Raw genomic sequence first — 14822 nt, forward strand, 5'->3', positions numbered from 1 at the left:
AAAAAATCATTCAATGAAAACAAATAACAAGCAATCTTAGATTGCTATTTTAAACAGAAGCTCACCAAAATGATACAGACTGCCTGCATATTCTTGTTTTACTGCCAACTCCTGATGGAACAAGTGACAACTACAAGGCCAATAAAATCCTTCTGCCGTCATTAAAGCTATGGTCTACGATTTGAAAGATTTGTTATTATTATTAACATCATTTAGATGGTGGTTATGACCCAATAGTACCACCCACACAATGTGGAGAGTAAAAGGAACCAAAAAAATCCATTCTCTCTAGTGTCTGTAAAACTGAAAAGAAATTGACCAATAGGAACCATCCGGCCCGGATGGCTCCTATTGGATCAATTTTCCGATCCAATCCTCGCTCACTCTCCTGCTCCTGCTCACGTCTGGTCCCGACCCACTTCCGCATTTGAAACTACAAGCGGACAAGAGGTTTGTTTTGCCCTGAGCTGTTCAGCTGCCTCTGCTTGCCCCACCGACAAAGAGTCAAAGAAAGAAAGTCTGTCACTGTAAACACACAAACCGGAGATGAGAAACAAAGAGGGCTCAAACCGAGTAAACATCGGGTCATCGTTTGAACGGTGGCGAAAGGTCCGTGAAGATATGGACCCGGTGCTGATACAGCGGCGTTTCTGTTGAGCAGGTAACCTTCGTCTTTATTGTGGATGTTGTGACACAGATAACTTTCATGCCGATGCTGCTTATGACTGTGAAAGCTGCCGTTAGTTTGTTTCTGTTATTAGACGGTGTCTGTCTCTGCAGTGTTGTCAACACTTGTTTACTTGTTCGACGGAGACGTTAGCCTCTATGCTAGCATTGTAAGCTAACAACAAGTCTGAGTAGCACCGAACAGCAGCTGGGACACACACAGGTTTGTTTTTCAGCCACAATGTGGAAGCGATCGTTGTGATGAAAGCTGACGGCAGCATCTGTTAGTCTCTTGGCCCTCAGTAACTTTTAGAAGTGGCTAACTTAGCTGTTGTAACTTATTACGTAGCTGTAAGGTAACGTAGCTGTAGCATGCTAATGACGTTACGCTAGCTTGGCTGTGGAGCTTAGCTGTGGACATTGTAATGACTTACAAGATTTACGTGAGTTTCAACGTGCATTGTAATAACTTTATCTGTGAATCCGACATCGTTACTCCGCATTCAAAGCTGGGCTGTATTTGGTTTCTGCCGGTTTGTTGCTCTTGGTGCTTGTTGCGGGAGGTATAAAGTTCGTTGATGAGAAAAAAAAAAAAAAGCTTGTAGCCGGAGGGGGTGTGTCGCGGGGCTCCGTGGGGAGAGCGATACAAGCTCGGAGGGGAGGGGTTAAGGAGCACAGAGGGGAGGGGTGTGTGTGTGGGGGGATGCTTTTTTCAAACCTTTTTCTCAGATCGTAGACCAGAGCTTTAATTCACAGCTCATCGTTTTGATATGAATGTGCTGTCCTGGATTGATTTATTAATTGACAGAACTGAGGTATTATTACATATCTGTTGTCTTTGACTTGAAGGTAAAAACTCTATTAAACTGCTCAAAAGATGTGTCACACAAACCATTAAAAACTCCAACTAAGTTCATGGTTCACCTCATCTGAAGAGAACAACATTTCTGGGTAAGTCTGGTTCCATTTTCACAGGGACGTTTCAGATCTCACTCATACTTCCTCTGATGTTCTGCTCCCAAGCAGCTATTAACTCTACATCAACTTGTGGCGAACAAATGCATGTTTATTTTGGAACAGTCCAGCATCTATTCAGTACTTTAACAATGCTGCCAACAAATGTTGGCTGTATCCACATGTTGAAGCACGTCTCTGTCCCCCCAAAACATGTGGTTCTATGGTTAAAGCTGCAATATGAATCATACAAAGACACAAAGATGAGACAATCTCATAAAAATTACTTGTAGGGGCACTTTTTTAAGGGTTTGGAAAAATGTGAAAACATCCCCTGAAGTTACAGTATGTCATTAATACAAACATCCAAGGGCGTTTGAGCGTGCACTGTATATTTGGCATCTGCATATGTGTGTTTGTGTGCGTGTGTGGGTGGAGGGGGGATGTCAGCTGTCAGTTCTTGCCAAAGAGTATCTCATCGGCCACATATAGCTGCATGTGTGGGCAGAGAGGAACCACAACTGTCCAGTGACTAGCTTTGTAGACACTTTATCAGCTTTACCAAAACAAGAAAGATCTGGTTCCATGCCAATGTGACCAGAAAAGAAAGGGTGTGACTCCAGACCACAGCCCCTCTATTTCCTTTTCTCTACAGCTACAATATGTTAACCTCAACACTGAAGATTATTGATGTTTTGATCCACAGTGTGTTTGACTACTTATATGTAGATCATATTTATTTTACAACTGTGTTACTCAACTTTGAACTGAGAAATTGTTCTCTTCTCCTCAGGCAGACCCTCTGGGTGCCTCAAAAGGAAAACAAGTGTGAACAAAATGTACTTTCTGACTTGCAAGTGTTTGTCTTAGTGTATACACAATAAAGCTGCTATGTGTGAACTTGAGACGCCTGCTGTATTTACACTGGCTAACAGACCAAATACCTCAGGTGGATTTGGTGCTTTCATTTTCAATTTGATTACATCTACACTTTGTTGACTTCGTACATTTTTGCGTTATGAAATCAAATTTGTGGTTACTGCATTTATTTATAAAAAAGCAGTCTTTCTAATTTAAACGATATCATCAAGACGTGATTCTTGCGAATGTCTCACTCTACCAGGAGTCCCCAACCCCAAGATTGAGAAACTCAAGCCAAGTGTAAAAGGTGCCAAAGCATGTACAAAACTGATATAGCAAAAGGTATCGTTAAAGTTAAATAAGGAGCAATTACTACTATCTTACTTACAGTGTTAAAAAAGTATATTTATTCCCTGTCAGGTTTTATCAACACCACCTCAAAGCTCAGAACACCTAACCCATTTCCAGATCAAAGTGACCATTATCCTGACATTGAGGCCTTGCGGTCACATCTCAAAAGACAGTAAAACTGCCACAGAAAGGCCATTAGCTTTGGCAGAAATCCAGCTGTGTGGAGGAGGTTGTCAGAGCTGCAAATTCCTTTGTAGCATCTGGAGGATTTAGTTGACATTCTCCATGCACCCACCACTGACAGACCGAGGGGCTCTGGGGAAGTGTCACACAGTGGTTCACACAAACAGTGGGAAAATCTGAGAACACTAATGTGTCTTTGACTGTGGAGAGTCCCATTGTCAGTCTGTTATTTTGGTAATGTACCCCTTCTTTGTCTTGTGAAACAATGACATAATGCAGGGAATTGTACAGATTTCTAATTGTTTAAGATGATTTTATGTCAAACATTTATAAGTGGTATTGTCAATAATTAATCTGGTTGCACCTCTGGCTCGTCATTGCTTTCACTTGCAAACTAAGTGAAACAACAACCCTAGTTTAGCTGGACTGTAGATAATGGCTGTGCAAAATCGTTTGTCAGAAGCAGAAGCATTTTATCCCTGACTTCCTGTCACCAAATGGTACCACACATTGTTTACACGAAGTCCCAGGAGATACTTCCTTCTTTCTGAATTTCAGTAAACTGCTGGTTACATTTTCATTGTGCTGGGCAACAATCTCTAACACAACGCCTTTTAAAACAACGGATTCCACATATTGTGGACTTCGCAACAGATTCCATAAAACAAGCCTTTCTGCCAATTACATTGTTTATTCTGGGCACGATAGCAATTATCACAACGCGATCGTTGGCTTAGTTCTACTGCCAGCATTTCTTCCTACATTAACAACTCACTGTTGTGTTACCAAAAAGATAAACTCTGAGATTAGATGGATTTTCACTAGCACTGATGAAGAAAGGGAGATGCTACCCTGTTTAATACCTGTCTTTCAACAGATATATTGTGGAAAGTCACTTTATTTCAACTACAGGGATGGAACAGAAGTTCCAAGAACAAGCCTTTTGAGAGGCTGTGGGACAGATGTTGCACTAAGCTTAGTTGATTACTTGACATCTCTTCAAAATGTTCCCCCAGAAAGCACAGCATTGGCTCTAAAATCAGAAAGAGAGGCAAAAAAATACCTTCTAGTGGAGAAAAAACCCCAAGCTAAAGTCTGCTTGCTACTGACACAGTGCAGACTCAAAAAATAAGAAGAGCATAATTGTGCTGAATATTTGATGGGTGCTGAGTAGTGTAGTGAGTTTGCTGAGAGCTTAATCCTTGCAAAGGTTTCAGCTGGATTATAAGGTAAACAAGCGTGTTTACTGAGCTGTTCCTGTTCTTAACAGGACATTCGTATCACCACCATGGGAGTGTCCAGGAAGAGGATACACACACAGACAGACACACACACACACACACACACACACTGCACAGCTATTAGCCACTAAACCCTTAATAAAGACACGCTTACTGCCACTATCCAAACAGTCGGGCGTGTTCTCAGACATTCACTGAGCAAATACTTTACCCAAGAGTTTAAATATAAACAGGCAGCATTACATTTAAATACGTGGCGCCCCAGAGTAAATATTTACATGTCAATGAAGCGACATATATTCCAGTGATCGACATCGTGCTATAGTGCATAAATCCTGTATCCAAACAGTGGATAAGAGGCAGCCTTTCTACTTTCACTGCTCAAAAAGTTCAAATATTAGCATAGTTCTTCCACTCAGTTAATCTCTTTATTACATCACTCTTTTCTGTCTCTGAGTAAGCTGCTTGCTTAAAATATAGACTTGGTGTTGCTTAGTTTCCGTTGTCGCTACAAGCAACCTTTCCATGTGTGTATCCCACGATGCCTCACTCAGTGCATCAAAGCAATTCAAAACCAAGGAATTAGGATCTCAAATGCCATCATGCATGCATGTGTGCTCACTCCCATATAACAAACATGGAGGAGCAAACATGGGAAACAAGAGGCTGCAGTCACATCCACAAAGATCATCCACAGCCGAGCTCTAATGATTTAAAATGACAACTTAAAAGACCATATATCTATTGATAACTATCACTGACACACTTTTACACGCAATCATCACAAGACAAATGCAATCTGCACGAGATGGGCAGGCCCCACTCTCTATTTGCTATTACTGCCATTTTTCTCGAACAGCTGTAGCATGTTCTTGGATTTAACAGTTCAGTATCCTTCCCTACACGTTTTAATATCAATCTTCGTTCCGATTATAAGATAAACAAGGATGCCCCTCTTGTATGCTGTGGTGTTTTGAGAATACACACCCTCCTTGACTATAAGCCATGTTTTTCTTTCCTGTAAATCCCATGTTTCTCTTGTGCCATCTGTCCTGCTGGGAAGTTGGTCAAGAAAGTATGTAAGCAGATGACAAAACGGTAACTGTGGAAAGGTCAGAGAGACATGGAGAAGGACCATCTGGTCCAATCAGAGCTGAGAGATACCCAACTGTGATACTGGCCGTGAAACATAAAAAGACCATCTTTGCTCTGTGGGCCTTCCAAACACAAAGATCTAAAAAACCAAACCACAATGGCTCACTTTATCTGAGAAGTAGCACAATGCAGACCAAATTAGTGTTAGCAAGCACTATGAGTTATATTTAGAGCTCCAATTAAATACATAGAGCAATTTTAGCAATAACTAGAGGATTACAGTAATCAACTGATCCTGAAAATAACTGGCAGAATCATCGATAATAAAAACTATCATTGCAGCCCTAATGGCCAGAACATTACTATTTTGGTTTACTCTCACGATGCTAATCAGCACTGTTCTGGATACTCCAGGAAGCTGTTTCAGTAAAAAAGCTCCAAAACTCCCTGGTATAATCCTTATGTAAAAATCCAGCTAGTCAAACAGATGTTGTAGGTCTTCCCCACGCTGTTGATAATTGGTGTGGTTGCACACTGAAGTGAAAATGTTCCAGGATGGATACATGAACCGTTACACCACAAATATGTAATAAAAAAGGGATTAATGTCGTTTACGGTACATTGAGATGATAAAAAATGTAATCTTCTAGTATCATCAAGTTTTGTTCACTCTCATCTTAATAACTCCTTAATATGAGTGTTGGCATGGTGCTGGTATGTTGGACTTGCTGCCAGTAACTTTGTCCCTTGGCTGAAGACCTTAGTGAACTACACACTATGGCTAACAGAGGGGAAATGTCATGACCATATTAAGAAATATGCGAGACATAGAACATGCATTGACAAGTGTAAAGTGATCAATCAAATACCTAAAGACAAATGTTGGCCCTTGTATGCTTGTGTACTGTGTCAGCTTCAGTGAAGAGTATGATGATGGTAAGGCAGACAGTGACACTGGATTTCCACCATTCATCCCATGGGATCTTATACGTGTCCACATTGCTCAGGATGGTTCACAGAACTTGTGGTGAACAGTTTTACTAGCAACTATTTCTTAAGGAGAAATAAACTCTAACACAAAGAGAATTACAATCTACTCTCCATCTCTGCACAGATTCTTAGATTCAAAAGCGGCCAGGTGGCCAGAAACATGACTTTGATGGAAGGACTGCGGTGCTCTGTGGTGGATGTAGGCAATTGTGCACTTACACATTACCCACTTTGCGCACCAAAACTCAACTAATACAACTTTGTCAGAGAATAATAGATCCAACTTTCCACTGTCCGCTTACTGAGAGGAATTGCTCTGAAACACACGCAAAAAAACAGTATCCTTAACCAAATTGCATATCGGATTGTAATTAAGCTGCAAATCAAAGAACATGTTTCCCTGAGGATCCTTGGGCTGGCGATAAGAAAGCAAAAGTCTTCTCAAGCCAGTTTGCTGATATGTGGACAGCTTGTCATAACTGGGGAAATATGGGCGATAAGGGATTATAACAATAGAGAAAGACTGTGGGAAGATGTACATGACAAGCCTCTGAGTGTACTTAAAATTGTTCAGGGGATATATCGCTGTGAGCAGATGGAGATGCTAGCAGAAGTGGGCCAGACAGTGGGCTTGTATGAGTGTGTGTTTGCATGTGCCTGTGTGTGTATGTATTCCAGGAACAGCAGGCTATGCCATGCTGAGCTGTGCTGTGCTGAGATGCAGGCTTCTGTTCGAATTAGGTCAGGGCAGGGCTGAAGGGCTGAGGGTGCCATAAGCAGGGGTGGATTTTCAGGACTGGGTCGGCCTTGGAAACCGTTCCATGTTGTCATTTTTCAAAATATTTGTTAAACTCTAATTGCTATGAATGCTAGGGGTGTTAAAATGGACATAATGTAGTCTTTGAATGAATCAGAAGCTGACTTGATTTTTAATTTCTGTAATGTATCGTAGGCTCAAATGAGAATACGAGGGAATCTGCACACTTTTTTAGCACAAATAATGTCCGAAGCAATGAATCAATAAAATACAAAGAGAGGAGATGAGACGGATGAAGAAACGCAGAGAGACAGAGTAGCGTGCCACAATCCTTACTCGTAACTCCTGTATGGTCTTATCAGTGGCTGAGACAGAATTACAAGGGCGGACACAGTAACATGTTGTCCTGTGCTTTGAGGAGCCGGTACAGTACTGCCTAATGAAGGAAGGTCTTAGCTCTATCTCATCCCACAGCTTTAAACATTGTGACAATAGAAAAGCGGAGAGAAGCAAAACAAGCAGTAGTAAAAAAAAAAAAAAAAAAAAAGGGGGGGGGGTTAATTCATTCTTCTCCCCTTGTGGAGAAGCAGAGATTTGATTAGAGGAAGAGACGACCAAAATTGTAATATCACAGAAACAGAACGGGGTAAATATGGTAAGTAGTAATGATGGGAAGAGAGGGACAGAAAAAGAGAAGCGTGGAGAGAGACAGAGATGAAAAATAGATGAGGTGGGACAGCTCTCACGCTGGGAGACTCATCTGCTCCATAAAGGTGGTTGTTTCGTTTTGTCTGAACTACTTTGTTAATCATCATTTTGAATTCATTTGATTCTGACTCAGCATACAAACAATGAATAATGAAAGAGCCACAAAAATAGCACCTGAATAGTGGATCTGGGCTAAAATTCCCTCAAAGAACCAATTTCTGGGCTCCTTGCTGTGTCTACACCTCAGCTAAGTTTTAGAAGTACATGCTGACATTGAAATATGGTGACTGAGGGATGGGTGGTCATAGCGTGCTTTGCCTGCCTGCTATCTGGAAATCAGGAAGATAGACATCACAGCGATGAAGCAAATGAAGCTGAACAATAGGGATTCAAAGCCACTATCTAAAGGAAAAGTATGGTTTATCTTATTGGTATCAGAATTACAGTAATTGCTTATACTGTCAGAGTGACTCAAATACAGTACAACACATTATACATTTACAAGTCCCACAACACTGGGAGATTTGTAAGACTTCTTTTTTCCACGGCCTCTACGAATAACAGTTCATGTCATAATTTTTATTCAAGTGCATTTGACACTTAGGCAGAGTCAAAGCCTCACCTCTCTTCACACAACTCCACAAATGCATCTGCAAGCACAAGTGCACACACAAATGCACACACACAGTAATCGAACCTTTTCACTCAGAAGCAGAGAGCCCTCAGACAAAGTGGTAAATCAGTGTTAAAACCTGGGTAATGTAGCAGAGAGGTGCAAGTGTGAGGGAACAAGTGGAGCAACGGTTCCTCTTTTGACTGCCAGACTAAGTCCCAGCCCAGAGTACAATTTGTGTATCACAAAATACAAATCTATGAGTAATCTGGGTATAAGATTTAAAACTCAATTAAAACAACAATTTGGACATGTTTAAAGCCTCAACAGGACAACACCTATACAAACATACAGTAGCTTAATCATGCTTGCCAAATGAAAATATCAGGCACTAGAACCATGGATATTTAACTTTTGTGAGGAATGAGGAAGGTAAGATCCGAAGTAATGATGCACAGAAATGCCTGATTAACGTTTTAATGAGAGATCTTAAGTGTGTCAAATAAAAAATAACAGGCCATTGGTGAGAAGGCTCCATCCTTTGTAAAAGGAGAAGATGTGTATAGGGTGCCATGTGTTCATTGATAGATGTGGAAAGAATATGCAGAGAAAAATATACAGAACAACCTTCAGTTACAAACACATCTGCTACACACACTCACACAAACAACAGTGCAGATAAACTATAACCAAAAAAAGTGTTGTTGTTATGAACCCTCTCTTTCTCACACACACTCCTCCCTTCCCAAATCAATTGTGGCCAGTAGCTGATCATACGACCGTCGAGAGCAGGGACTACTGGGTCACCGTTCCACATGAGCGACAGAAACAGGCAGGGGCCAATCCATCAGGCCTAACGATTTTAGATGATTACACCACGCTCCCCTACTCTTACCCTCTACTTCCTCCCTCCCATTCCCCGTCTGTGTGTATTTCAATGTATTTCGGGCCGATAACGCTGAGAATTCCCCCTTGCTGCTCTCGGCATGAGAACATGTCAGAGAAGCCTCTTTTGTGCAGTTTGTCATCAGTAGTAGTAGCATAGCTGGCAGCTGAGTATGGGACAACAAAATAAAAACTGAGGTGCTCTTGGTTTATTCCATAATCTTTACATTACATCAATGTTATCAGAATAGTATTTATTTCATAGACCTGTGAGCTGGTAGAGCTGTTCGACATGGAAAATAAAAGTGGTACAATGCTAAAAATAGTTCTGACATAATAGATTTACAGATTTAAACAGAAAATATCGATATCAATTTTCAAAATACGTGACCTATGAATCTATAACCAGCCAGCTCTGAATAATCACACACTGAACAACATATGCTGAAGAGTGCCTTGTACGTCAATAGCTGAAATGGAGCCAAGGGAAGCGCCGGGGAAGCCAAGGGAATTTACTCTTTCCAAGCAAGAAAGTCTGGATAGGTGGGTGGGTTTGTGTGTATATTAATGTGTGTGTATGCATGGCATGATATAGAAAAGCTGATTTTGGTCTTGCAGATAATTGTGTGTAATTTTTGAAAGAGTAGATTGTTATTTGACTGTATTCTATGTCGTCTTGATGATAATAATGGTTCACTCTTATGCTAAGTCGTGTGTCCCGATTGCCGCATAATGAAAGCTTTAATTTCACCTGATAATTAAAGAGCGGCAGGACACACTGGGATCCCTGTTCCAAAGCAAACACAGTGTGAAACCGGGAAACAGTTAGAGAGCAGGTGTCAGGAGTAAGGAGCCAAAATGGAGCTGGATTTCTGACAGTAGGGTTGTGGTTTTGTGGCTGGGAGGACAGAAAGAGATAGACAGAGAGAGGGAGGAAGAGAGAGGGAGAGAGAGAGAGAGAGAGAGAGAGAGGGGGAATAGATTAAAATAAGTAACAGAAATGAGAAAAGAAGGAAGGCTAAAGAGGATTTGAGTTGATTGCAGTGAAAGTGCCGTCGCCTGTTTGTGCATTATTAATACCCATCTGTTTTGATTACAAAAACATGTGGCAGCAGCTGGAGATTCACAGTGCAGACCCAGGCATGCCCCTGGTAGATGGTTTACAGTTGCTTTAGTGTGTCACTAAAGACACACGTGAAAGAAAATATCAAATGTAAGAAGTATTTGTGATAGTGTATTTGTCATATGTTAACATGCAGTGAAATTTGTTTCATGGATTTGTCATAAAGAACACTGTTTAAAGTATAAATACTGCTGTTATTAAATATATTGTAGGTTATTCTGTATGTAATAATTGAATGTTTTATGTTAGTTCAAGTAAATTTGAAGTAAGGCTTCTTTCTTTGACTCATGATGGACATTTGATTCGCTGATGAGATGATATGTAAGCACGTGCAGGGAGGGAGGCTCCAAAAACAGAAGCACATTTATAGAGAAATGTCTCCATGCGTGTCATTTTTTCTGTCTTTTCTTGTCAGAGAGAGCGAATTTATCTCTTGCACAACGCGCACATATGCACCCGTCGGTGGATTATTAATAGCAAATCAAAAACTTTGTTTCCATAGAGACTGTTTGAGTCCATTATGGAAAGTGTTTCCTGTTGTTACCAAGACAACAATCCAGCGATGGCAAATGAATGTGGCACACAGCTGAGTGATGCGGTGAGCTGGTGAATCTCTCCATAAACAAGCTCAGCACCAAAACTGGAGGCAGGTGGAGAATAAATGAGAGGGTTGAAAGGAGGGAAAACATTTTCATCTATGCACCCATCAGTTGTGCTTATACACGTATACAACTTCAGTTTGGATTGATATTGCTATATTTACCTGTAATTAATCACATTTGTTGTGAGAAAAATAATGAATTAATTTTAAAGTTACTAACATTTTGGCTCTTGAGAGTGTTTACAGTAGAGAAACAGACAGGAGGGATGGTAAGTGGCCATCAAGCTGTTAAGGCTGACTTCAGTGGAAATGTTTGCAACTGTGGTTGAGTTCCATCAGGTAGTTAAGTCCTTTTCATTAGGTGCTTATGATATTCTTTTACCCTCTGTGCAGCCATGACTAAAGAGACTAAGGAGGGTTTAATAAACTAACAAAACAAGCTTAGGTTTCATCTTGCATTCAGTAAGTGTTAACACAACGTAATCCTGGGCTAACAAGGATGTGGGCGTATGTAAAAGGACCTTAAGTAAGACACCTTAGATAAACATCCAGTCTCATGACTCTCAGCACCCATGATTAAGGATCTTGTAACAAAGAGAAGTAGGATTAAATGTTACATTTAACCACTGTGCTCTCTTAGAGCAATTTGTTCTCTAGGGTCAAAATGGCCTCTGCCAATTTGGGAAAGCTGGCAAAACATTTCACTGTGAGATGGATAGCAGGACTATTCAGACAGGAAGACCAAGGCAACCCCAGGAGGAACTCAGGAGGACAGAAAATATGCTGTGTTGTTGAAATTGCCAAATGACATTTAGGTTTGGACAAGTGTACTGTATAGCTACCAGCATAGTATCCCTGCTCACTTGCATAAATATAGAATAGACTGCCTTAAAAGTCGGGTTTGAGGGATCCAACAGATGAGATATGGTTTTACATATGACAAGCAGTAAACATGCCATCATGTGCTCCTGAACCAAGCATGACCATTCTGAGATGAATGAATAACATACACACATGCTCACACACACACAGGCTTGAAACCAAGAAAGCAAGAAAATCATAAATAAGGAGACACAGCACAGACTCGTCAAACAGAACAGAGCAAATTACCCCACAGTATTCCACAGTATAATGCTCCTCTCATGAAGTACTGCTGATATGGCTCATAAACTGAGGCACTGTCATAAACTGAGGCACTGTCGTCCATTTTTCATTTTCAGGTCAACTGAAAATACTGATATACAGATTTGTATTTCAAAAATAAAAACAACCATCTGATTAAAACAATTTTCGCAACATACTAATGAGCCCTGGCCTGAATCATCAACATAAACACGAAGACCTTGTATGAAGTTGATTCAGCTTAGTGTGGGATACGGGTTGATGTTTTCAACATAGAAACAGCATCACTCCGGATTAGTTACTCATAGAAACAATTTAATTGGGTAATGGGTTTTTATTATTTGCTCATGTTTTGTCCATTTGTATGATTCCTTAAGCTAAAGCGCTGTGTTGAGCTCTCTCACCTCTCTCTCTCTCACTTTGGCTTTATAAATGACTGCTGATTAGTCAGGTCTAGCTGTATTGTATCTTTAAACAAGCTTATATAAGTCCTTGAGCGTTCCCAGTATGTTAAGTACACCTACAATCAAACTGGAAACCAATACTGCAGCCCAGCAATAACTCTCTATCTTTGTGAAGCGTATCATGTTCGTGTCAGAGGTGACTCACCTCTGGGGAAATTTGTGGCTGTATATTTAGTGGTGCAGTTTCATAGTGAACTGCATTTCCTTAAGAGCTGTTTTTAATGTTCTGTCTACACTCATTTACATGCAGGCAGCAGAGTATCAGCTCTCAGTATCAGGCTTTGTGGCTGGTTTGTTGACACTGTGTCAGTTTGTCAGAGTTAAATCAACAGTAGAGTTCTGATGATACTCAACAAAAGTCAACAAAAGTGAACAGTAGACGTTTCACAAAGATATATTGCAGTGTTTATCCATTACTGAAACTTTACTGCTGGGTAATGTGTTAAATTGCATTAGACTACGCACAATGACCACTCTCAAAAAAACCTGTTTGCTTGACTGAAATATATCCTCTTGACTAGCCTGAGAAAGTGTGTTTGGAGATATGCCCAAAGAAAAATGTCACCTGATCTGTGTGATAGTGCTCAGGACACATCCTGGAGACACCTCCACCTCCTGTACTCAAGGAAATAGTTGACCAGCACAAGAAGTCTTACTTGCTTAAAATATCGTGTTTTAATATGCTTTTAAATGTCAGAGAGTTTTATAAGGGTTTGAAGAAATCCTTGTGTGTTTCAACTAAAGCTCAAAAGTAGCTGTTTCGTATATACTCATCTGTGCCTCTCCTCCTACCAAACTGGTAAAGATGCATAAAGTGACCAGAGGAAAAGAGCATTGTTGCTACCATTGGATTTGCACTGACACAGTTACTAAATACCTGGCCACATACAGTACATGATCTGCCTGCACCACATCAGGTTCACATTAGAGCCATTTATGTTCCAACCAAAGCATCAAGCTGTTTATCTGGGGACACGGACAGCAGCAGCAGCAACCCAGCATAAATATACATAAATATCCTAAATATACATTTACAGAAAACACTGAAGTCTTATACTTGAATGATGATTTCAAACATTCAATCCATACAAAAGCGTCGGGATCAGAAACAAAACAAATGCAAATGTTCTGTCTTTTGTCCATCTGAGACAACAATTAACAAATACGCACAAAATGCATCAAACACACATCCTCTATTCAAAGCGTGGCAATGTTTCGCAGAGTATGAAAAAGCCATCATACATAGCCGAAACACAAGGGGTTTTAGCTGCTGGCACTGACACACTTACGTTCCCAGGATCTCTTTGAAGTCATACTGATCCTTCACATCTGTGGTCTTCTTTTTCCAGGCATGGCATTCGTCACCCAGTGGCATCTTCTTGTTGTTACGGTCAGAAACAATACTAGTGAAGAAGAAGGAAAGGAGGAAACACTTGTTAATGCCAACTGCTGAAGTGCCTCCATCCGTGCAGTCCATCTCAATACTGCACTTAGTGCTGCTCACTTTTCTTATATGGTTGACTATTATAATATATATTTCTTACAGTGTATTACTAATAGTATGCAACGCATGTAAAAAACATCTTACATATCCTCTATTGTTCAGCAAGGCAGGTTTACTTAGAAGGTGTCTTTTAAACAGAGTACTTTACATTAACCATGTCTAAAACTACTTGCTGTTCCCATTGCTGTGCAACCATTATTTTGTTTATGTGTAGCACATTTTTTTTGGGCTAGGGTTTGCATTCACCCTGCGGGTGTGCACTGGAGAAGACCACTTCCTGCAGCCAGAAGTCACATGATGATAAGAAATACTTGAAGGACCTTAGCACAGTGCCATTTCATGATGCCAGAAAGAAGACTTATGCTTCACAGGTTAAGGTGAAAAACTTTCAGAAACTTACCGGTTACTAAGAATGTTACAACCAGCTTGACAAACAGACTGTTGCAAAAACTTTGGTCAGTCTGTTACAAAACAGACAAGTTGCCCACGTCTTAGGTGACTTAAGAATGTGGTAAATCCTGTTTCCTCTCTAATATAATTTTCACACACAAAATGAATCCTCTGACATGGGGCATTGAACACAGGCTCAGGCTGCATTTCATCCATTAAACTGAACACGTTGTCACAGGGAATTACTAGGTCAATGTTGTTTAGGCAAATCCTGCATCTGCAACTTCAGTGTGGTTGTGTTTCAGCGTCATGGA

The 14822-nt window shown here is 40.5% G+C and overlaps 1 protein-coding gene across 2 annotated transcripts in view; it reads right to left on the reverse strand.

Moving 5' to 3' along the window:
* Positions 1-14822, reverse strand: part of camk1b (calcium/calmodulin-dependent protein kinase Ib) — a 35684-nt gene that overhangs the window by 15170 nt on the left and 5692 nt on the right. For both annotated transcript variants that reach the window (XM_084349877.1, XM_084349878.1), the window contains one exon: positions 13904-14017. In XM_084349877.1, coding sequence (XP_084206003.1) covers positions 13904-14017 — 114 coding nt within the window. The remainder of the gene's footprint in view (positions 1-13903; positions 14018-14822) is intronic.

Source organism: Pagrus pagrus, assembly GCF_965226575.1.
Source record: "Pagrus pagrus genome assembly, chromosome: 3".
Taxonomy (NCBI): Eukaryota; Metazoa; Chordata; class Actinopteri; order Spariformes; family Sparidae; genus Pagrus; species Pagrus pagrus.